Source organism: Eptatretus burgeri, chromosome 8, assembly GCF_056783735.1.
Source record: "Eptatretus burgeri isolate ZD-2024b chromosome 8, Ebu_testis_v1, whole genome shotgun sequence".
NCBI lineage: Eukaryota > Metazoa > Chordata > Myxini > Myxiniformes > Myxinidae > Eptatretus > Eptatretus burgeri.
In genome coordinates, this window is record NC_140968.1 from 54866280 (window position 1) to 54891130 (window position 24851).

The 24851-nt window shown below is 43.0% G+C and overlaps 1 protein-coding gene across 7 annotated transcripts in view; it reads left to right on the forward strand.

The window, feature by feature from the left end:
- Nucleotides 1–2249: 2249 nt before the first annotated feature.
- Nucleotides 2250–24851, forward strand: part of ABI1 (abl interactor 1) — a 79428-nt gene continuing 56826 nt past the window's right edge. For all 7 annotated transcript variants that reach the window (XM_085892117.1, XM_085892118.1, XM_085892120.1 and 4 more), the window contains exons 1-2: nucleotides 2250–2453; nucleotides 5547–5714. In XM_085892117.1, coding sequence (XP_085748243.1) covers nucleotides 2337–2453; nucleotides 5547–5714 — 285 coding nt within the window. In that variant the 5' untranslated portion in view covers nucleotides 2250–2336. The remainder of the gene's footprint in view (nucleotides 2454–5546; nucleotides 5715–24851) is intronic.

Sequence of the window (24851 nt, forward strand, 5' to 3'; positions counted from 1 at the left end):
ATCAACTACCCATGGGAAATATTGTTTGATAAAACTGACATCATCGGTCATTGTTCTGGCACCACATTGGATCAAAGAAAAAAACAACCTTAATGAAACAGAAGAGTTGGCTTGCAACAAGTCCTTTTCAAGACTTCAGGGTAAGTACTCTATGAATCCATCCATCCATTAACTGGGACCGTACTCTGTGCGGAGGATTGGTGCTTCCTAAACAGTCTACTAGGCTATTGGGCACAATCTTGGACAGGTCACCACTCCAACACAGGATACCAGCAAGCTGATACTCATTTTGCTGATCTCAGAAGGATGACAGGCAGTCAACCCCAGCTGATATTAATTCAACAACCAAACAGGATTTGAAGTCAGGATCCTAGGATCCCAACTCGGATCCCAAGCCCACCAACCTAACCATTAAGCCAACACCAGACATTGTGAATGCCATCTAGTATTGAACCGTAACACCTCAAAAAATTATTTGAATTAAAAACCACGTTCACTTCTTTATTTATTACTTAAACATCAATAGGGTCAAATCAAAGAAATTATATTTATTGTTCTTGATTCTGTGGAATTTCAAAATAAAAGTAATGCTGGGAAAATGAAAACAAAGATTTTCTCACGAACCTGGGACACAGAATGAACAGGTTAAAAATGGTTAAAAACACGTGTCAGGACATGTGCAAAGGAGATCAATGACCGATATCTCGAAACAAATAAAAAAGGAGTATGATGTCACGTTATATTTAACTTGTCAGAGTAAAAGTTCAGTGCCTACCCAAAATCTACAACACACTCTAGGGGGTCTTAAACAAGTGTGAAGAGGAAACCCTGTGGTGTGGTGACTTTAACAGCCACAGTTGTCTTTGGGGCTCCAAACTCACCAATAGAAATGGTGAATGCATCAAAAGCATCATCGATGAATTTGACCTGGTACTTTTAAATGATGGTACTGGGACTTTTGTCAATCCATCTACCGGACAGTCTTCACCCATGGGCAGTGACCACTTCCTGGTGATCACCTGCCTTAAATTTTATAGGGACGCAGATGATTTGGACAGATCCCCTTCGTGGAACTTTTCCAAGGCTAACTGGGACTGCTTTTCGACTTGGTGTTCTGAGGAAGTGACGACTGAGCTTTCACACGGGAATATTGACAATTTCAACAGTAGTTTAGTCAACACTATGAAGTGTTTGATACTTTGATACCTGGGAGGTCTCCTTTCCACTTTCTGGAACCCACATATGGAGATAACAACCAACAACACACGCACGCACACGCACACGCACACACTGCCTTTTCTTGGTATATATTACGTAACACACCAGCACACACAAACACCACTCAACACGTGCTCTCGAGGGTCTCTGCCAATCCCTCATTGCTCTTTCCAGTTTACCGATGCGACTGAAGCCAGATAAGGGAGGAATCAATATTTACACTGAGTGCACCAAGAACAAGAACCGGAGAGAGCTCCACCAGCAAACGAGTGCTTTGGTGTGAAGTCGTGTCAAGGATCATCCCCGTCCTTGTTGCACGCAAAGCGTATGTGAGAGACTTGTGGCCCTGTGTGCAATGGCCTATTAAACCATAGTACCGCTCTGTGGGTTTTCTAATCCATTCTCTGTGACCCTTTGATTAAGTCACCTTGTTACATTTGTTCCTGTCCATTCCTCCCGTGCTTGCTGTACGTCAGTGACAGGATCAGGGGTCACTGCCCTTCACTCTTTGTTTATAGTTCACTGTACTGTACTGTACTGTACTGTACTGTACTGTACTGTACTCCTCCTTCTTCTTCTTTCTACTTCCTCTTGTTTCTTTACTTGCTCCACTCGACCTGGAGTTTCTCGAAAAAAAACAACAAAAAAACCCCTTGCTCACCTCAGATATAGATTCTCCATTCTCTCAGGTACCGGTAATTCCTCTGGACTCTTTATATTAATGTAAATGTCGAAGGAGAACAATGGTGTGGTTCTTGCCCTCACAATTGTGTAAATAAATGAGTCAGTCTGCAGTGCAAGAAGTGAAAACTCGTGACAAGAACGAGTACGTCAGCGACAAAAGGTTTTTGTTTTTGTCTGATACGGCACAACCCAACGGCCAGGCAAAAGTGGGTAAAAAGGTCCATGGACTCATCGAGTACCGGGAGTCGGACGTCACTCGACGGATCACGTGTTATTTTCGGGGCGTGGAATACGTTGAGCGTCACGGTTTTTAAAAACGGCCATTCAGGCGAGAGGAGTCGACGATTTTGACGTCACTCGTGACGTCACGCCGTCGCACTGAGACGGTGTGCGCGCGCGCGCGCGTTGAGGGCGGGGCATCATGAGCGGCTGACATGGCCGAGTTGCAGATGCTGTTGGACGACGAGATCCCTGCGGCGCGGAGCGCCCTCATAGAGAGCCATCACAACCTGGAGCGCGTCGCCGAGTACTGCGAGAACAACTACATCCAGGTTCGGAGCGTCGCGGCCCGTGGGCCGCACCTTCGGTGGAAATTCTCGTTTCCGTCTTCCCGTTCTCGCCCATTTGTCTCCTTTCTTCCTGACTGCGGCCCAGAGTCGCAGGCGTTCGTCGGCGGCACCGACTGTACCTCGGATGGCCGTGCAAGGCCCGTATTGAGGGTGACGCGTGAGGCGCGTCGTGCGGGCACGACACCGAGGGATTTGTGAGGGAACCGCGGCCTGTGGTGCCGTTGTCCTTGGACCCTTCCGGGCGGGACATCGCTCCTCGAGTCTCCTCACTCAGATATAGATATTTATTAATATTTATAGATAGAGATATAATCGGATGTCCCTCTTTATCGTTGACGATGTTTAAATAGGTACACGATGACATGAGCGATGACCGGACACGGGTTTCGTGTCGTGTTTTATGGGATCCGGTGAAAAACAAAATCCCAACGGTCTTTTGGCCGCTTTCGGACGGCACAGGGGATCGGGGTTTGTTTGTGTGTGTTTGTGTGTGTGTGGTGATGATCGTTGAAGACCCCGTGACCCCTTTACGTCGGCTCATCTCGGCACTGGACCTGCCCTACGTTGTGAATACCTCTGCGACCTGCCGCTTGTGGCTAACTTCCGAATGGTGGTTGACATGTGAGTGTGATACGTGCAGCTGTACTTGCCCACACCTCACGTCAGGCAAAGACTGGATCCTGGTGTTGGCTCAGTGGTGAGGGTGGTGGCTTGGGATCCTAGGGTCCTGAGTTGAAGCCCCGTCGGCTGCTGTATTAATACACCAGGGGGTTGACTCAGCCTGTCATCCTTCTGAGGTCGGCGAAATGAGTACCAGTTCCAGGTTGTGTACTGGTAGAGGGGCACTGCATCATCGACACAGTCATGCTTCAAGAAATGACAGCTACCCCGGCAGCTAAGCTGCCATACGACCACCACCACCAGACATAGACTGTGCCGGAGGAAACGTCATGTGGTGGTCGTGACGACGTTTGAGCTTTTTAACCTTTAACGTGCACCTTCAAACAAAACTACCTCACCTGTTTATTATAAATATACGAATTGTAGAGCAGCAGCTCGTCTGTGGTTAGACGTTTTGACCCAATTCTGTGGTGTGATGGTTAGAGTGTACGCTCCGAGTCAGGGAGGGCTGGGGTTCAAACCCCGTGCGAGACGTACTGTGCTGCTTCCTTGCTTGATGCTCAGTATTTAAAAGTATAGAGCACGGACAAACCTTTGGTTGGGATCCATTTCTCTGGCTTGATGGGTCTAATGTTCTGCATTGAAGTTCCAGAGATATATATATATATATATATAGCCTGGTGTTGGCGCAGTGGTTAGGGCAGCGGCTTGGGATCCAAGAGGTCCTGAGTTCAAGCCCCGTTGAGCCACTGAATTAATACACCAGGGGGTTGACTCAGCCTGTCATCCTTCTGAGGTCGGCGAAATGAGTACCAGTATACTGGGCCGGTGTATACCCCGGTTAAAAGAGGTGTACCATATCCCTGTGTCGTAAGACGCAACCAGGGTTGCGTCAGGAAGGGCATCCGGCGTAAAACATGTGCCAAATCACTATGCGGATCATAATGGATGATCCGCTGTGGCGACCCCTAACGGGAGCAGCCGAAAGAAGAAGAAGAAGAAGATATATATATATATATATATATATATATATATGTATGTCGCCACTCCGACACAGTATCATTTTGCTGACCTCAGAAAGATGACAGGTCGGGTTAACCCCACCTGGTATTAATTCAACAGCTGAGAGGGATTTGAACTCAGGATCCTAGGATCCAAAGCCTGCCACCCTAACCATAAGCCAACACCAGGCATATTATTATTATTATTATTATTATTATTATTATTATTATTATTCGAAGGGATGTATTAAAAGATGGGGCTGGCAGGATAGCCTTGCCTGGAGGTACACAAACTTTCCTCAAAGCTATCTCGACCAAGCTACAAACTGTCATCCTGGTGTTTCACAGGCAGGGTGATTCATCAGTGTATGACGATAACCTGGGCGTCCCGTTTGCGGACGTTAAAGATCCCATAGTGTGAAGAGTAGGTGAGGTATCGCCGGCACCATGAGCAAATTGCTGCCATAGCTATTGCTGGGAAGGCAATGGCATACCATCCAGTATGACTGGCCAAGAAATTGCTTCGGCAGCACCGACGTTCTGTAACAGAGTCTGGTACATCAGAAGCGGAATGAAACGATGGTTTAGTCTCACTCGGTGACGTGATGTGCATGGTTTGTGATTGCTGCTGTTTTGTTTTCACTCCTGATTTTTATTTATTTATAAAGGCATCGTCGTTGGCATGTCAATGTCAGGGATTGAGTCTATATCGTGAATTATTATTATTATTATTATTTTATTTATAACTATATGACCCGGGAACCCAACGGGTTCTCGTTGTGACAGCGATTGATAAAAAATATAAAAAGATAGCTCCAGCAAACTATACCGCTGAGGTTGTTTGCATTGATCAAATAATCCCGAAGAGTACTTGACCGAATCGGGAATTGATTTTTTTATTAATCTTTTCGTTGCCCGATTTGAACGAAACTTGATATTGCGCGTCAATGTGAAAAAAAAAAAAACGGAGAAAAGAAAGTCGAATAAATTATTGTGCGTAATCTTCCAAACACAATTTTATTTATTAATGAACACGGAAGTATTATATCAAAATGGCGATGTTTGTTTTATGCTTAAAAATAAATCGTTCTTTGTCTAAACTAAATGTTTGAGATTTAAAAAATAAATCATTTCAAGAAAAAAAACAAAACAGATAGCTCCAGCAAACATGCTATTATTATTGGGTTTGTTTGCATTGATCAAATTCTCCCGAAGAGTACCTGACTGAATCTGGAATTGATTGTTTAATAATTTTTTTTCGTTGCCCGATTTTAACGATACTTGATACTGCACACCGCAGGCGAATGGTGAGTAAGGTGGCCCTAAAATTTTTGCGCTATCTTGTACCGTTTTGGCTGTATTTCAGGAACATACTTGCATATATACAAGATGAGAGTTTTAGTAATATATAGATGTATGTGTGATTGTTTTGTTTTTGTTTTTAAAAATTCAGGCTCAGGACAAACGGCGAGCATTGGAGGAAACCAAGGCGTATACAACGCAGTCCCTAGCAAGTGTGGCCTACCAGATAAACACGTTGGCGAACAATGTATTACAAATGCTTGACATTCAGGCGTCACAACTTCGCAAAATGGAATCGTCCATTAATCACATCTCTCAGGTAAATATTTGCCAGCATCGATGGGATGGTCACCATTGAATTGAAAGTTGTGTTTTTTATTTTTAACATGTATTGCTTGGCAAGTGGAAGTCTCATTTTGTCCTGCTTGTTGTGCAAGATATGCCTCGAGTGGTACAAAACTGGGAACTTGAGATCCTTCAGATACCAAACGTTTTCTCCAATCGTGCAAGGTGTTTTGCATGGTCAAATGTTGCAATCTATGGCACAGGTTGTAGGAATACCTGACTTGTCTGCAGGCATGAGTTGGTGAACATCAAAGATCTCATGGTGTCTTCTGGGATGAGTTTGCGAGTTATTTTCAACACCCTGAACACATTACAATTTCCGCGTTGAATACAACTGGGAACGCAACAGCAAACCACCCAGCAAAATCCTTGCCAAGAGACAACTTTAGTAGAGCTGAACCTGCCTTTGGGCAGAGAGAGAGAAGGGGAGAGTGAGTGAATGAATAAGTATATACAGCAGTTGATGGGATTGTATAATAAAAGGAGTGTATTATGAGGGTGGCAGGATAGCCTAGAGGTATGCACACTCACCTCTGAGCTGTCGAGTCTGTGTTTGAATCCTGACCCAGCTACAATCTGTCATCCTCTTATTTTGCATGCTGAGCGAGACATCATTGTATGTTTCGTCTCTCAAATGGACATCAAACTGGGTGGCCCTTCTGCCGGCAATAGTTAGTGGATGTTAAGGATTGCATTGTGTCCTTCACGAAAAGTAGGCGAGCCATCGCCGGCACCCTTAACAAATTCCAAATTCCTGCTCTAACTACTGTTGAGAGGGCGATGGTAAACCACTGATTGTTTGCTTTTTTTGGTTTTGGTTGGTTATCTCCATATGTGGGTTTCAGAAGGTAAATCTATGTCTTTTGTTCACTCATTTACCTCTGCTTAACTGGTACCAATCCCCCACATATGAGGTTTTCAAACATCAGCTGTGTAGATATACTGTGTAATATATTTAAAGCTAGAAGGGCACTTGGTGGAGAATGTACCTCCTCCATGTAATGCCTGATCCACGAGAACATATCAGGTCCAATACATTTTTGAAATATCATGCTATACAGCACGATATGGTTTTTGGCTCTATCGCTCAATGGTGAAGAATCACTTTAAAAATTAAATCATTCTCGTATCTTCACCAAAATTGAATCAATTCTTCCTTGTCACACACCGAACCTGTCCACAAAATTTCATCTGGATCCATCCACAACATTTTGAGATATCGTACTATATATCTTTTGGCCCCATCTCTCAATGGTGAAGAATCACTTTTAAAATCAAATAAGTCTCTTCTCTCGATCCGGATTCGGATCTTCACCAAAATTGAATCAATTCTTCCTTGTCGCACACCCAACGTGTCCAAGTTTTTCGTTTGAATCCGTTCACAACTTAATGAAATATCCTGCACACAGACAGGCAGGGGGAAAACATAATCTCCTTCCACCTTCTGTGGCAGAGGTTTAAAAAAAAACACAAAACAACAACTTGTCGCTCTGTTGTAATTGTGCAAGCAATAATGACTAATGTAATCTCTGTATTGATGCTTCCTGGGTTCATTTTCGAGCAAAAGCAAGTTGGTGTCTTTTTTTTTTCTTATTTTTTTTTCTTATTTTTTTTTCTTCTTCTTAATCTAGTTTCTAAATCTTGCTGAGATTTGCTATTACATCGATGGAAGGTGACATTCTCATCAGAAAGAACGGACAAAAAAACCGTAAAACTATAATAACACTTCATCTTCACAAAAATCGAATCGATTCGTCCTTGTCATACACCCAACGTATCCACCAAGTTTCGTCCGAATCCGTCCACAACTTTTTGAGATATCGTGCTATGTATAGTTTTTGGCCCCATTTCTCAATGGTGAAGAATCACTTTTTAAAAATTCTATAATCCGTTTCTGTATCTTCAGCAAAATCTACTCAATTCGTCCTTGTCACACACCCAACCTGCCCACCAAATTTCATCCGAATCCGTCCACCACTTCTTGCGATATCAGACGGACAGACAGATGAACACATAACCTCCATCCACCTTTGGTGGGTGGAGATAATGATCTCTTTGTGAAAGGGGGATGGGATTTAGTCATCATCATCATTAGAACAGTATTTCCGTAGAAATCTTCGAACATAAAATACGATCAGCCTTTCACATTTTTTTTTTCTATTGCTTGTATTTGAGGAATCAAATCGTGAAAATTGCATGTCTTGGATTATTATTGATTCCACTCTAATGAGGATGTTGTGCAACTGTAACAGTTCACAGGCTGTGTGGTGTTGGGACAAGTTGTTCCTTTAGAATAATGCTTTCTTTCTTTATGGCATTAATGACTAAATATATTTGGTGTAAATATTTTTCAGTGAGTTTTTGAGCCGAACATATTCAGGGTAATGGAATATATCACGGACCAACAACCATAGGTTGGGATCCATTTTTGTTGGATTGATGGGCCAAATGACCTCCTGCATTGAAGTTCCTTGTAAGGGAACATTGAATATTCTTATTATTGGGGATTTATAAAAAGATGGGGCCCCCAAAGATTTGTATAACTGCAAAATGATGGACTGAGTTTTGAAATTTTGTATGTATGCAATGAACGGAAGTGCTGGACATTTCCTTCTGGTTTCTATTTCCGGAAAGGAAAATGATGTTATTCCTGGGCTGGGTGTGGTAGTGTTTCCCAAACAAACTATTATTGGCGCTTTGCTCAGAATTTGCTCTCAGCTTGGCAACGCAAGTCTCGGTCGTTTGATGTGATTGTGCAAACTTTGTAGTGGAATAAATTCCAGCATAGACAGGCCAATTGCAATTAAAAACTTTGTTTTTGTTGTTATTTTGAAACTTGTGGAAAATATTTATAAGTTAGCATGGTGACAAATGAGCGCTTTATTTATTTATTTATTTATTTATATATTCATATGCAGCCTCTGGCTGCTTGGCTGCATCATTTTCTGGGGGCACAGTTGTGCTGCTGATGCAATACCCCTGTTACGAGCACGCTGGTGCTCATTTTGCCAACCTCGGAAGGATGACAAGCCGAGTAAAGGGATATGCATGTTGGCATGGTGACAAATGAGCACTTTTAAGGGGATATCTAGATAGACTGGAGATTTGTAATAATGATGTGTGTTTAATTTGTTTGCTGTCGAAAAAGGAAAGAATGGTGCCTTCCTTGTGTTTTTAGACCTGACCACCTTCATGTGCCGGCAAATACTTCAAAGAAACCTAATGGTATTGTTGTACAGATGCAATGGTTGTTGATTAGCCCTGAACAGTTCTGCTCAAACAGTCCCACAGCACCGAGACAGCAAACCAGAGGTCTCTCACATCTAAGATGTTGTGCTCTACCTCTGTGGAGCTAGGACCATGCATTTTTCCATCATGTGTTTTACTGTGTGTGGGTTGTCCTGGCTGTGGTTGTTGAGTCTGTTTGTCCTGGTAAAGCTGTGGGTGGTGTCCACAGTGGAGGTGCGAAAGATGAACACTGTCAGACCTGGGGAGTAATTTCTCTGTCTCATCGATGGGTGTGGATCAAGTGTCCAGGTTATTGATTGGGTTATGGTGATGTGGGTATGGTTTATTTTTGTTTGTTTATTTTATTGTATGGTGCAATGATTGCGACAGGTTTTAGATTTTACCTATCTGTCCCATGGACAGGCTGGAAAAGCAATTGATGTTGATCTCTGACATTTAAATTATTTTAAATTGCATCTGAATATGGATATGAGAATATTTTAATTTTTATAAGTGGTTCTTCACCATTGAGAGAGAGGGACCAAAACTTTATGGAGCATGATGTCTCAAAAAGTTGTGAATGAGTTATGACAACTTGGTGGATGAGTTGGTTTGGCAACAAGTATAAGCTGATTAGATTTTGATTCAGGTCCAGATGCAGATCCAGCCTATCAGTGGGATGTAAAATGTTCAGCCTGGCAGAGATATGCGCTCAACAGAGTGTCGTTCAAGTTCATTCTGCCATCATCTGCATCCAGACGCATGAAGCTTGGAGGGATGTTTCACTGTGTTTGTTAGCAATCTTTCAGCAGCATCTCACAATGTGGGAATGACTGCTTCTTTTTTCACCTTTTGTTAGGTACATGTTCAATATGCAGATCGTAGCTATATAGTAGAGCTATGCAATTGATACTCTGCGAGTATGATCACCACATGACCAATAGGAACAACATCCTCGCCGAGCACATCTTTATGAATCGTGATTATATGCTTTGTGATGATGTTCCATTTACTTTGTGACACTTTGGTTCAGCGACGTGAAATACGAGTGCTATAAAAGCTTACCATTGATACTCTCAAGTAGTTTTGGGCAATTGTCACCTCTGTGTGGTGTTCAAATCAAGCGCCTTGGATTATGTGGTTATGCAAGATGCCGATCAATGCTTCATTTTTCCCTTTCCAAAGTTGTTATTGCCATTGCTGCAATTGGCAGAAAGATCTCCGAGTTGCAGATCATCAGTGATCACTCTATGCATCTATACTGTGCATGGGATTATGGTGGGGGTCCCCTGGTGGTGCAGAAGTGTAATGACAATCGCTACTGTTTATCTTTGTGATGTTTGCCTGGAATTGTCAGGATGTGGCTTCGTCGTGATGTGCTTGAGGCCACCTGTCAATCATTACAGAGAACAAGTCTGTCACCCCATATTCCTTCACCCCTTTCTTTTTATGACTTCAAACCACTCGGCTCAAACCCCGCTTTCATCCCCCACCAAGTCATGTGGGGTTGATATGTCCTTACGGATGCTGTGAGACTGCCCTATGGACAGGTTCATAAAAGGAAGCAAACCCCTTGTTACTTACGAAATCTAAAGATTTCATAAGTATATTGATGATTTCCATCATCTGTTTGTGTGTTTGTTTGGAGGCACGATAACTCGAACGGGAGAGGCTACCAATGTCAAATTGCACCACGTGATTCAGGCGGGTGATGGATAGTGCTGATTAAATTTTGGTGAAGGTCACAGTGGGGTCAAACATTCGATTTTTTTTTTTTTTGATGGTTTGGTACAGAATCATCATAGAAACTTCTGGTTTGCGTCGCTACCTTCTTGAGAGACAGCTTTTATTCGACAAGGTCAGAGGTCAAGTTGACGATTTCGTAAGTGCCAGTCTATGACTGCTTGTTTGTTTACTTATTTATTACTTACGAAATCTAAAAATTTCGTAAGTATATTGATCAGTTCCGTTCTGTTTGTTTGTGTGTGTGTGTGTGTTTGTTTGTGTGTAGGCACGAAAACTCGAGAACGGAAGAAGCTACCAATGTCAAATTGCACCACGTGATTCAGGAGGGTGATGGCTAGCGCTGATTAGATTTTGGTCAAAGGTCAAGGTCACAGTGAGGTCAAACATCCAAAAAAAAGTTATAACTCTAGAACGGAAGAAGCTACCAATGTCAAATTAAACCACGTGATTCAGGAGGGTGATGCCGAGCCCTGATTAGATTTTGGTAAAAATCGGTCAAAGGTCAAGGTCACAGTGAGGTCAAACATTCGATTTTTGATCGTTTGGTACAGAATCATCGTAGAAACTTCTCGTTTGCGTCGCTACCTTCTCCAGAGATGGCTTTCATTAGACAAGGTCAGAGGTCAAGTTGACGATTTCCTAAGTACCAGTCTATGACAGCTTGTTACTCACAAAATCTAAAGATTTCGTAAGTATATTGATGACTTCCGTCCTCTGTTTGTGTGTTTGTTTGTAGGCACGATAACTTGAGAACAGAAGAAGCTACCAATGCCAAATTACACCACGTGATTCAGGAGGGTGATGGCTAGCGCTGATTAGATTTTGGTCAAAATCGGTCACAGTGAGGTCAAACATTCGATTTTTTTTGATGGTTTGGTACAGAATCATCGTCGAAACTTCTCGTTTGCATCGCTACCTTCTCTAGAGACAGCTTTTATGAGACAAGGTCAGAGGTCAAGTTGACTATTTCGTAAGTACCAGTCTATGACTACTTGTGTGTTTGTTTGTAGGCACGATAACTCTAACGGAAGAAGCTACCAATGTCAAATTACACCACGTGATTCAGGAGGGTGATGGCTAGCACTGATTCGATTTTGGTCAAACGTCAAGGTCACAGTGAGGTCAAACATCCAAAACATGATAACTCGAAAAGTTATCACAGGTATTGTTGACGGAGCGTGAGTTTGGAAGATCGAGGTAAGTTCGACGGAATTTGTGTGTCAATTCGTCGAGCTACGGCTGTTTCAAAAATTTAAGTTTTATGAAATAATTTCATAAATTCCTGTGGAGAAATGGAGTATTTTTGTTTCGGTCGACGTTACGAGTTCGTTTTAACTTCAATTTTAATTTTGTCTTCGGTTTTTGTGATCACTTAGGACGCTTAACACTCGGTTATCGAAATTCTGGGAAAAATCGGATGTTTTGGAGACGTTTTAAGATTGTATAAAAATATTTCACCCGCCGCGTCACGGCTCGTCACTTGGCGAGGTTTTGCATGTACGCGCTGACGTCATCGCGCTCGCCCCGGCGTCCTTTCGAGTTGGGGGGGGGGCGTCGAGTGTGACCTTTACGTTACGTTAATCCACGGTAACTCGAGAATGGAAGAAACTACCAATGTCAAATTGCACCACATGATTCAGCAGGGTGATAACTCGCGCTGATTAAATTTTGGTCAAAATCGGTCAAAGGTCAAGGTCACGGTGAGGTCAAACATTCGATTTTTGATGGTTTGGTACAGAATCATCGTAGAAACTTCTGGTTTGCGTCGCTACCTTCTCAAGAGACAACTTTTATTAGACAAGGTCAGAGGTCAAGTTGACGATTTCGTAAGTACCAGTCTATGACTGCTCGTTTATTTATTTGTCCGAAGGACAGTTTTATAAAAGGAAGCAAAACCCTGTCTCTCGATCGTTGAGAGTGGAGGCATCTCTTTCCTTGCCGTCGGGCTATTTGGAAGAATGAAAAGAGCTGTTGGTGAGTGCAGGCTTTCTTCCTATGCTTTTCTTCAAAATGGTCCAATCACCACTCTGTTAACTGGGTCTCCAAGCTGCCACCAATGTTCTTTGTGGAACCTGGTTTCGCATACCTCTTGCATCCGACAATCTTTAAAAATATCATGCAAAAATATACCTTGCTTACGTCCCAGACCTCTTGGCTGTGATTAAGGAAGTCTCGGCTTATTTGCAGATATCATAACATTACATGTATAACAGCTCGGTTTGGGTTGGATATCCACTCCGACAGTGGGTGAGTTATTTGATGCTATTGAAATCGATGTTTTTTGGATGTCAAAGTTTTTGAAAAGGGAAAGACTTTGAGGTCCTCCTCCACCACCCCCACCCCCGCTCATTTAAACAAATGTCAAATTTGAATCATCCTCCCATAAACATGATTGAAATGTGCATCACGCTTCCTGCTTTTTAAAAGAACGACCCATTTGCTCATCCCTTTTCGCTTCCATTGGCCTTTCTCAAGCTCAAAACAAATGGTTTGCTGTATAGTACCTGTGAAATTAGAACTGCGACTAAGTTGATGTGTGCAAAAATAAAAAACCCTAAAACTTTGCACTCTCTTTTTTAATGATCCCCAAATAGTTCCAACAACTTAGGGTTCGAACAAACGGGAAGTGGTAAAATGAACTGACTTCTTCATGGGGAAGCTTTCCTTCTGAAATGTCTTAAATGCAGTGGATACGACTGTGTTGATGTATTCAGGGGAAGCGAGACAGCTTCTCGTGAGGTTGTTTCATTTTGGGTACGAAGTGGAAGTCACGTGCACTTTAATCTGCTGAAATGTCCGATTCCCAGCACTCTTAACAGATCATGGCTATTGTTTTGCATGCACAGCAGCATTGTGATGGAGTTGTAGCTTTTTCAGAAGATCTGAATTTTTTTTTCCCGTGCACTGCTGGTATCAGGAAATCATGCAAAACCTTGCAGCTGTAAATTCGATCAACTGTTGTACCCTGTGTAATGACGAGTTTTATAAAATTCCAATGTAGTTGTAAGACAAGAATGTGAAACCTCTCGATGCTCCCTTGTTTGCGTTTGGCCTTTTTCGGACGTGGAAAAATCGTCCCCTTTTCATTCTAAAGAGATTGTAGTTGTGGTGCCAGATTTTGTCTCCAGCAGTGATGCGTGCCAAGAAAGTCTGACAGCCTGACAAAAACGCCAAAAATGCTGTTAACATGCAGCAAGTAAGCGCAGTTTCTACTCTTAGGATGTTTGGCATCCTCGGTGACAAAGCGATGTGCCATTGATTTGGTTTTTCTTGACTACTTTACAGGTTCTTGAATTGTGGTTTTGCTGATCTTGTGATTAATAGTTTGTTAATAACAGCGATTATTGTCCAGTGCGAGGCCTGCCTGAACATTGTCCATTGTGCACATCCATCCCCACCCCCCCACCCCCTCCCCACCTCCCAGAAAAGTTGATCACTGAATGATTCTTCTGGACTGGAAGAATTGGAATTGGGTTGGGAAGGATTTAAATAAATATATGAGCATTTTTCTTTTGCAACCATGGATTTTTGATTCTGGATGTTGTCTTTGCTGAAGCTTTGTGCCACAGCCACATCCTTGATGTTGGCTGCCCTTTTAGTGGCTGGAACAAAACGAATAGAAACTTTATTTACTAGACATGATAATAAATAATGAGACTCTGCTACATGGAATTTTCTGATCACCTGGACCTTTTGCTCAAAATATTTTCAAACTGAAACCAAGCTGGAAGTTGCATTTCAACATTATTTTCTTTTCGACATCCATTTCAGAAACAACATGATTTATGTAATGGATGCCGAAATATGGTGGACATGTGGCAGATGTTTCCTGTCTGTCAGGACACTTTGAAGCAAGTGCTGGTGGTGGCCTATTACATGGGTTAAAGCTCCTGACAGTTGAGAGGTGCTATCTGGAGATGACATTCTTCAAGTAATGAAAACATTTTAAACTAGAAGGGCACTCAATAGAGTGCATACCTCAGCCCCGTAATGCCTGAACCACGAGAACATATCCAGGAACCCTATTTCTCAATTTTGAAGCATCACTTGATGTTATCCGGATCTGGATCTTCACCAAAATCTAATCGGTTCATCCTTGTCCCACACCGAACCTGTCCACCAAATTTAATCTGGATCCGTCCACAACTTTTTGAGATATCCTGTACACAAGCAAACAAATAGAAGGGGGTGAAAACAACCTCCTTCTCCTTCGGTGGCGGAGGTAAAAATGTAAAAGAATGTGGGGATGTTACTGCAAATAATATGTAAACAAGGGAGGGATGGTCACAATAAATGATCATGGGAAACCATCCCTACATATTGTTATGGATTTGGAAACTTTGTGCACACAAACAGCCAGAGTCCCTAAGCTTAGTTATTTCGATAAGTATGTGTTTACAGTTAGAATCCCCCCTTTGTCTAATGGGAATGACATGTGTGTGCTATGAATTATTGTTTAGTCAGGTTTATTACATCTTCTACATCCTCTACATCAACAACAATAACAACGCCATCGCCCACGTGCATCGTGTCACGTACAGGAGTGAGGTTCCCTCCGCCCACCGTGAGCACGTCCAATCACGGCGGCCGGCCCGATCAGCTGAACCGAGATCGCCCCTCCCCATTACGAGGGTGGATGGAGAATAGGGTGCTCCCCTGGTTGTTCCGTTTGGGTTCTCAGACACTCACGGTGGGAGGGTGATCGTTGCCCCTCCCTTCAGACCACCCCTTGCCCAATCAGGGAAGCTATCACCTCAGGCTGGCTCTGCCTAAGCCAGATGGAGTGTTCGGCCCGGCCAATCGGGAGGCCGCCACGATTCGCCTGACAACCCACCGTCCAATCAGGCGAGTGGCGGGGAGAAGAAGCCCCTCCCTCCTCAAGAGGATGAGAGTGGTTGTCTGGACGAATGTTGGAGAGACTAGTGCGTTCTGGAGGATCGTGGATCGTGGCGATTGCGGCGCAGCCTGTGGTTGTTGTCGAGCAGTCTGCAGTCTTCGTGCTGGCAACGCCAAGGTCGTGGGTTGAAGTCCCACCGTGGTGGTTCGTGTCGGTGTGACCGCACGAGGCGGGACAGGTACCCCGGCCCGACTACTGACTAAAGACCCAGTGTGTGTGTGTGTGTGTGTGTGTGTGTGTGTGTGTGTGTGTGTGTGTGTGTGTGTGTGTGTGTGTGTGTGTGTGTGTGTGTGTGTGTGTGTGTGTGTGTGTGTGTGTGTGTGTGTCCATTGGCCGCGTCTGTAAGTAGAATTGTATAAGTGTTTTCCTTTCCTTCTACATTACATTTTCTTATTCGTGATAACTCTGCTCTTTGTGTGCTTCCCCTACCCATTTATTGTCATACATAAACCCCTGTGAAATGTACCAGCTCGTTTTCTGTGCTTTCCTTCATTGGCCTAGCAAGGTGCGTAAGAGAATTAGTAAGGCTGTTCGGGCCAGTCAATTGTTCATTTGGACCGACGGATCTTGGTAACCCCCGCTCGGTTTACACCCGGATCGGGCTCGGTAACGGTCCGTTCCGCCCGAGGTCTGTCGAGGGTGTGGTTTTCCCCGGTAGTTGGATGACGTGGGTATTTTGGTATATTGAAATTCGGCAATTAACCCTACCCCACGCCTTCAAAATATTGGTGACCACGGTCCGCTAAGGGACCCGTGAACTCTCGGACTTATCCGAGAGTCACGACCTAAATTCCTGGTGTTCGGTGGGAGACGACTCCACTGCTCCACCTAGTGGTCGTTCATCGCCGCCGAACCCCGGCCCACAACAATATGTCTTTGAATAATGGTTGTTCTGAGAAAAAGGAACACGCATACGCACTTGGTGCCTTTTCTTGGGACAACCATTATTCAATGAAAGATGTAGGGATGCTTTCACATGATCATTTCTTGTGACCATCCCTACCTTGTTTACATATTTTTGCAGTAACATCCCCAAATTCTTTTACATTTTTTTACCTCCTCCACCGAAGGAGGAGATTGTTTTCACCCCTTTCTGTCTTTGTTTGTGTACAGGATATCTCAAAAAGTTGTGAATGGATTTGGATGAAATTTTGTGGACATGTTCGGTGTATGACAAGGACGAACTGATTAGATTTTGGTGAAGATCCAGACCTGGCTACTAGAATTTAGTGATTAAAAATTTTTTTAACTGATAAGATTTTAAAATCTGGCTACTTCACCATTTAGATGGGGCCCAAAGCGATATATTGTTACGAATTTGGAAGCCTTGCGCGCGCGCGCACACACACACACACACACACACACACACACACACACACACACACACACACACACACACACACACACACACACACACACACACACACACACACACACACACACACACACACACACACACACACGTCCTCGAGTTTAGTTATCTCGATAAGTATGTGTTTATAGTTAGGGTCCCCTACCTGTGTCTAACGGGAATTACATGTGTGCGCTGCAGAGTTTATTTTACAACAAATCTCCTTTACTTCACTTCGCGCACACCGACGCCATTGCCCACGTGCGTTCGACCACGTACGTGGGTGGAGATTTTCATCGCCTCAGCTCTGACTCCACCCCTTGTCCAATCACGCACAGAGGGCGATTTTTCCCACGACACCCCAACCAATGAGGGTGGAGATCACGCACAGAGGGCGCCTTTCCCACGACACCTTGGCCAATGAGGGTGGAGATCATGCACAGAGGGCGACTTTCCCACGACACCCCGGCCAATGAGGGTTGAGATGGCAACAGAGGGCAACTTTCCCCCGACACCCCGGCCAATGAGGGTGGAGACCGCCTCAGATGGCGATTTTTCTCACCCCGGACAAGAAAGATATAAAGGAACGCCAGGCTGGGGAGGTTGGGGGTCGCGGGTCTTTGTGCTGGCGGGTTCGTCTGGTCCTGGGTCATCGTCGTCTCTGATCTCCTTAGTCTTGGTTGATTGGTGCGTGGCCTGTTGGGGAGCGCAGTACCTGGTGCTTGGAGCGGCATCGTGTTGCGGGTTCGAGTCCCACCAGGCCAGATCGTCAGGAACCGCATTAAGCGGGAAGGTCCAAGCCAGAGATCTTACCTCCAGCTCACCTTCCCTCTGAGCTGGGGGTATCAATAAAGGCTGCGGCCACCATTTCTTTTTTGGGGTGTGTGTGTCTGTGTGTGGGCCCGTCTGATAAGTAGAACTGTTAAGTGTTTTTTTTGTTGTGCATTATTGGCATTGCTTATTTGGACAACTCTGCTCTGTCTCCCTGCCTGTTGTAAATAAATATCTGTTAAATGTTCCATTTCCTTTCTGTGTTTCTTTCATTGGCTTAGCACGGTGTGTATTGAGAAATAGCGAGGCGGTAAATTGTTCATTTTACCAACATTTTTTTTACCTATTGACCGACAGGCCTTGGCATCCTCCGCTTGGGTTACACATGGTTCGGGCATGATAACGGGTCGTTCCACTCGAGGGTGTGAATTCCCCGATAGCTTTGCCGCATGGGTAATTGGGTATATTGAAGTTTGGCAATTGACTCTACTCCACGTGGTCGAATTATTGGCGATCCATGGTCCTGTAAGGGACCCGTGCCTTCCGGACTTATCCGAGGGTCACGACCTAAATTCTGGTGTGTTCGGTGGAGCCAACTTTACTGCTCTCCCTTGCAGTCGTCCTCGCCACCGATACCCGGCACCACAACAATATAGCACGATATCTCAAAATGTTATAGACTTATTCTGATGAATTGATTCGATTTTGGTGAAGGTCCAAATCCAGATCGGGATATGAGAATTATTTAATTTTAAAAGTGATTCTTCACCATTGAGAGATAGACTATCTGGATATACAAAAATGAAACTAGTGATCATGGTATTGATAGAAAACATAACAAAATCTGTCATTCATGGTGTTTGACATTCTCATTCGTTAACTCAAGTGGTTCAAAGTTACTTTTTTTGTTCCTTTCATTTAGAGTTTTCGACAATCTAATTTGTTTAATTCCCAAAAGATGATCCCACACCTTAAGATTCTTTTGGTGTTGACACTGTTTGATAAAGTCTATCGACCAACGCAAGTTAAATGCTGCATGATTGCTCAGCTTGTGTAATTGTGATAAATTCTTGTTTTCTCCAGCTGCCTCATTCTTTCTGAATGCAGTGAAACTGACTGACACACCCAGAAATTATATTGGGGGAAGAATAATCTGTTAATTTGCAATTTCCATTTTCCAAATGAAGAAAGAGTCTTATTCTTCAAACTTGCTGAAGGTGATTCAAGCTAACCCTGTGTGTCTGGTTAAAAACACAGAAAAACCACACAAAGAAATTCCAAGATAGAATTATCTCCATTTCAATGTCCCCGATACCAGGTCTCTTTGAAGTTCATAAACTTGTTTGTTCCAATGCTCAGGCACCAAACAAGTGAAGGTATTTGAAGAGATTTTGCTTTTGTTTGTCCAACATTCTGAACTTCTTGAATATTCAGAATTCTGAATGCATTGCTTCATCTCAAAATAACAGCTTGGAGATTATTATTTATATTAGCGGTAAGGCCATGGTAAAAATACCATGACAGAAAAAGGAAGCCTTTTCTTCTTGTGCTGGTTTGAAGAGCTCAAAAATTGGGGGTTATACTAGTCGTGGCCAAAAATATTTGCACCCTTTGACGTTTTTCAAATAATGCACCATTTTTTACAGAAAATTGTTAATTTAAAAAAATATATATTGGTATCCACATATGTATTTATTTGGTTTTCAGTGGAACAAGCCAAAAATAGCTGATAAAATGAATAAATCTTAGCTTATTTCACACAAATTCTAAAATGGACTGGACAATATTATTGGAACTTTTTCGAAGTTGTTTGACATAATTAGATTTCAAGCAGGTGATTCTCCTTTACTTTGGAATTGAACTCACCTGTAGTGAGTTGCAGGTGCCTGCAATCTAAAAATCACTCATTCAACAAGTTTGAAGAGAGAAAAGGAGTCATTCTGTTCTTTTGTGTCACTGTATGTACCACAATGAGCATGGAGAATAGAAAGAAAACCAGAGAATTGTGTGAGGTCAGACACAAGATTGTAGTCATGCATGGACAATCTCAAGGCCACAAGTCGACCTCCAGAGACCTTGATGTTCCTGTGTCCACTGTTCGGAATGTTTTCAGGAAGTTTAAGGCCCACGATATTGTAGCCATCCTCCCTTGACATGGCCGCAAGAGAACATGATCCAAGATTGCAGTGAAGGATTGTTCGAATGGTGGAGAAAGCATCTCGATCAACTGCCAGACAGAATCAAGCTGACCTTCAGACACAAGGTACGACGGTTTCAACCTTCACCATCCGTTGCCAACTCTATGAAAGGGGGTTCTATGGTAGGACACCCAGGAGGACCCCACTGCTGAGAGAGGGACATAAACCCAACTGGAGTTTGCCAAAACACACCTGAACAACCCAAAATCCTTGTGAGAGAATGTCCTGTGGACAGACAAGACCAAATTAGAACTTTGTGGCTCCAAGACCAAACCAAATTAGAGCGAAGACCAAACTTCTCGAGAGTTGTAATTGTATGCTCCCGACGCTTGAAGAAAATAAGAGTAAAATGAGTTTAACAACTTGATTTGTTCAAAACATTTGATTGTGTAAATCTTCCTTTAAAATGTTCCAATATCTGCACTTTATATGCGTAAAGATGCAATCTCTTTACGCGATTGGATGAAGGTCTCTTTCGAGCCCAGGAAACAATTTTTGTGGCATCCATCTTCGAACTATGCAAACTTGACTGTTATAGATTTTGATCTCAAGAATCCAAATCTGCTTGTTTGGTTGTTCAAAAACCTGCAGTTAAAGCAGTATTCTTTATTACCTACATCACCGAAGGTGGATGGAGGTTGCTTTCACCTCTGTCTGTTTGTTACTTGCAAAAATCGAGGGTTTTTCCAAGTATATTAGTTGGTCATGTGTGTTCTTCTGCCTGTTTGTTTGTCAGTCGCCCACAGGTCACAATTTTAAAATGGTCTTCACAAAACTTCACCACCTGGTAGAGATCGTCATAAGCAAGAAGCCTATTTTTGAGGCCAAAGGTTAACAACTTTGTCAAATTTCTAAAATCCTCAATTTTCATCAGATTGACTAGAAATTTGAACAGGATTTGCATATCAGGTCAACAAATTCAACCAACAATTATTTTTGAGGTCAACATTACCCAGGAGAAAATGCTCATTCAAACTATAGTATATGAGAGTAGTACACTCATATACTATAGTTGGTAACAGGTCACACTACAGTAGTCTGCAGAGAATTGCTTCCAGAAAGGAATGCTATTTTTTCTTGGGTAGGCCAAATTCCTAAAATTGCCAGTTTTCATCCGATTGACTTGAAATATGAAGAGGAGTTGCATATTTGTTTATTGAATTCAACCACCAATTGTTTTTGATGGATTTTGCAAGTGTCGTGCTATGTACGGCATCTTTCTTTTTTTGTTTGTTTGTCTCTTTATGAACAGGATATCTTAATGTTGTGAACAGATTCGGACAATTTTGTTGAGAGCTTGGGTGTGTGACATGGACAAAATTATTCAATTTTGGAGGTGATCCGAATCCGGATACGAGAGTTTGAAAAAAATTTTAAAAGTGATTTTTCACCATTGAGAGACAGGGCCAAAAACGGTATATAGCAAGTTATTTTTTAAAAATGTATTGGGCCCGTTATGTTCTACTGGATCAAGCATTACGTGACGGAGGTATGCGCTCTACGGAGTGCCCTTCTAGTTAAAAATGCAGTTCCCGTCACGAGCGTGAAAGGGTCTATTCATGAAAACTGGTGCTATTGGCCAATTGTAACGTGTTCTGAATGAGGAAAACTCGTAATTCATACAAGAGTGTAAGGTATTTTACGTTTATGGTCAATTAACGGTGTTCACATCTTGGAAATAAAAAAAATTCCGAAGGAAATAGCAATTATGTATTGTGTGAATATTGTAGTACAGGGTGATTTATTTATTCTAATTAATTAAATATATATGTAATGAAAAACTATATCCGTTAAGAATCTAATACTTTGCATAAATGTAGCCTAATGATACAGAAAGATGCAACGTGATCCTGGGAGTTATCGGGTATCACGTGACTCAGCAGTGACGTTTAACGGTTTTCACACAGTAACACCATGGCACTTACTGTGGAAGAACGTGTGTTTCTGTTCCAACATTACATCAAGAATACATCTTTTAGGGAATGTCAAATTGCATTTAAAAGTCTCTTTGGTGGTCATTCAAAACCTTCAAAATCAGTGATATGGAAATTGGTGAAGCAGTTCAGAGAAACGGGCTGTGTGAAAGTTAAAAAGCACATGCGCCAGCCAAGTGTTGTTACACCAGAGAAAGTGGATGAAGTGCGGGAGAGAATGCAAACGAGGACGAAGAAATCTCAGACGTTTAGCATAACAAGCTCGCTGTTCATATTCCAGTGCAAGGAAGGCGGTCAAAACGCTCACACTTTCTCCCCACCAAATTCACGCAGTGCATCAGTTACTGAAGCCAGATAAAGAGAAACGTGTAACCTACTGTGAGTGGTTCCAGAATATGGAGAGAACAAGACAATGTTTTGGATGTTGTGTTTTTTTTTTACAGAGAAAGCAAGGTTTCATCTTTCTGGGCTTGTAAATTCACAAAACACTTATTTATGGCTGAGTGAACAACCTTATTCAATGTATTCAAGGCCATTACATTCCATGAAAATTAGTATTTGGTGTGCTGAAAGTCGGCAAAGAATTATTGGTCCAATTTTATTCTAAGAAACAGTGAACTCAGAATGTTACATCAACATAATCCATGAGTTTCTTGAGCACCTTGTAGAAGATTAAATCGACCAAGGATGGTTTCAGCTCGATGGTACCATGAGTCACACTTCGCGATTAAGCATGAACGAACATGGGTTACTCTTTGGTGACCGTGTCGTGTCCAAGTCATTATGGCTACCTTGATCCCCACATCTTATGCTGTCAGATTTCTTTTTGTGGGGATATTTGAAGGATATAATGTACGCTACAAATGCATGCACTCTTGGTGAATTAAAAGAAATAATCAGCAATATTCCCCAAGAAATGCTGCATTCTGTGTCTGAGAATGCTGCGTAGAATCAAGGGAGGCGTGAAGTGCCCCCCCATTAAATGGGACGGTTTCTCGAAATGCAACTTTAACACAGGGACTGAAAATTCGTTTCCCTTGTACGTCGACGTTATATTTTCCAAATTTCAGCATTGTTGAGCTTTTAACCAAAGTCCTTGACATTAACGTTGGTGCGTCCATCCATCCGCCAGAAATGTGCTGGAGCGTGTGTGTGTGCGTGTGTGTGTGTGTGTGTGTGTGTGTGTGTGTGTGTGTGTGTGTGTGTGTGTGTGTGTGTGTGTGTGTGTGTGTGTGTGTGTGTGTGTGTGTGTGTGTGTGTGTGTAGCAAAGGCTGTACATGAAAATTAGCTGAAACTTGGAATATACATTGGCCAATATGTCGAATCAATGGCTTTTGAAACAAATTCCACTTAAGTGTCATTTTTGCTTTTTTGATAGTTTTTGCTCATTAGCTATTGGCTTGTGTTCTGTTCTTGTGCGGTACAAGTATGCAACGGCGGTGTTGTTCGAAGCAGACTCCTGCAGCAATCGTGGGAAGCACGAAGCACTCCAAACTCTGGGAGTGGCGGCGTGATTACTTCCTGACCGGATCCTCTTGCCCAACATTATGTTACCATATCGATTAGAATCTTCGAGCTAGATGAGTAACCTGTGTGCTGGGGCTAACGTGGGACAGGTCTTGCTGTTTGGCCGAGTTACCATAGTCCCGTGTCGCAGGTCCCTTTGCCGTTCATGACTATGCCAATCACTATCTCAAGCAGATTCCCCCAGAGCCACAAAGTGGCACCACCGTGAGAAAGTCGGACGAGTTGAGGCCAAGTCGAGTTCAATAGTTGGGAGAAGCCCTGCCTCCAAGGAGGACAGCGTGCGAAGTCACTCCCCCGAGGCTGATTGATGGTCGTGACGTCAGGAGCACATAGGAGGCGAGTAGTAAAGAGAGGTGGAAGACGTTACTCAGAGGACACTGAAGATCTCGCTTTTGTTCATGGCACAACGAAGGCTTCGTGATTCTCTTGCTCGTGCTGTTTGAATTTGCGTTGTGCTGGGCAAGACTCTCGCCGTTGACTGTTTGGCTGAACCGTGAAGGGTGTGTGTTTCTGAGGAGGGAAGAAGAGGTGCCTCGTGGCCTAATGACGGGGACTCATAAATCGTCTTGTCGTGTTGGCCATTGTTGTGAACAGACCGGGTGCGGGAGAGGAACGGTCGGCATATTCACTCTTGAGAATAAGCTACCCCCCGAATCGTGAGCCATGACATAGAGTGCCATCTCCGAATTGCCATCGATACGTCTTCCCACCCAGAGATCGACAGCGCCATTTTGAGTGCATTTTTACCGTGCTTGACGAAGCAGTTTTGGTGACAGACAAGATTGAGAAGCCCATCCCTGGGTACACAGCTAAGTGCCGGGATAAAGGATAGATTTTTCTTTTATTATTCTGTTCCCTTGTCTGTGTGGAGGCAGCTCAATTAGATTTAGATTTTGTTTGACCTCATGTTTTGTTTCATTATTGTCATTGTACAAGTTTGATTATTGTTATTAACTTATTATTTGTTCTATTTCATTTGCTTCTGTCCGTGTATCTGTTGTGGTTCGAGTACAACCCGTGTGCCTCCGTCCTTAACCGCCATTTCTTTCCCACGCTCATTAATCTCTGAGGGTCTCAGCTTTGGACCTCCAAGGGAGAAGTTTGACTATCTGCCCAGGTAGGGGCAAAACCCCCTGGACATGACAATATATCCAGATCATTAAAAGTAAATTATGACTGATGTTTCCTTTCACGATCTCACAAGATTCCCGGAAATCCTCGGGCAAAGACCTTTATAATGATGTGAGTTTTATCGTCCCTGGTTGAGTCATTTAAGAGACTACACATCAAATAATATCAAGGACCCGTGGAACCTCCGCGGTAAAACCCCTTGCTTGAAAGAATGCCAGTTATTTGGGCAGTGTATAAGGCAACAGACTGCTACCTCAATCTCACCAAAAATAAAAATATATATTTTAAAAAAAATACGGTGTCGAAGCAACAACATTCTCACTGCCT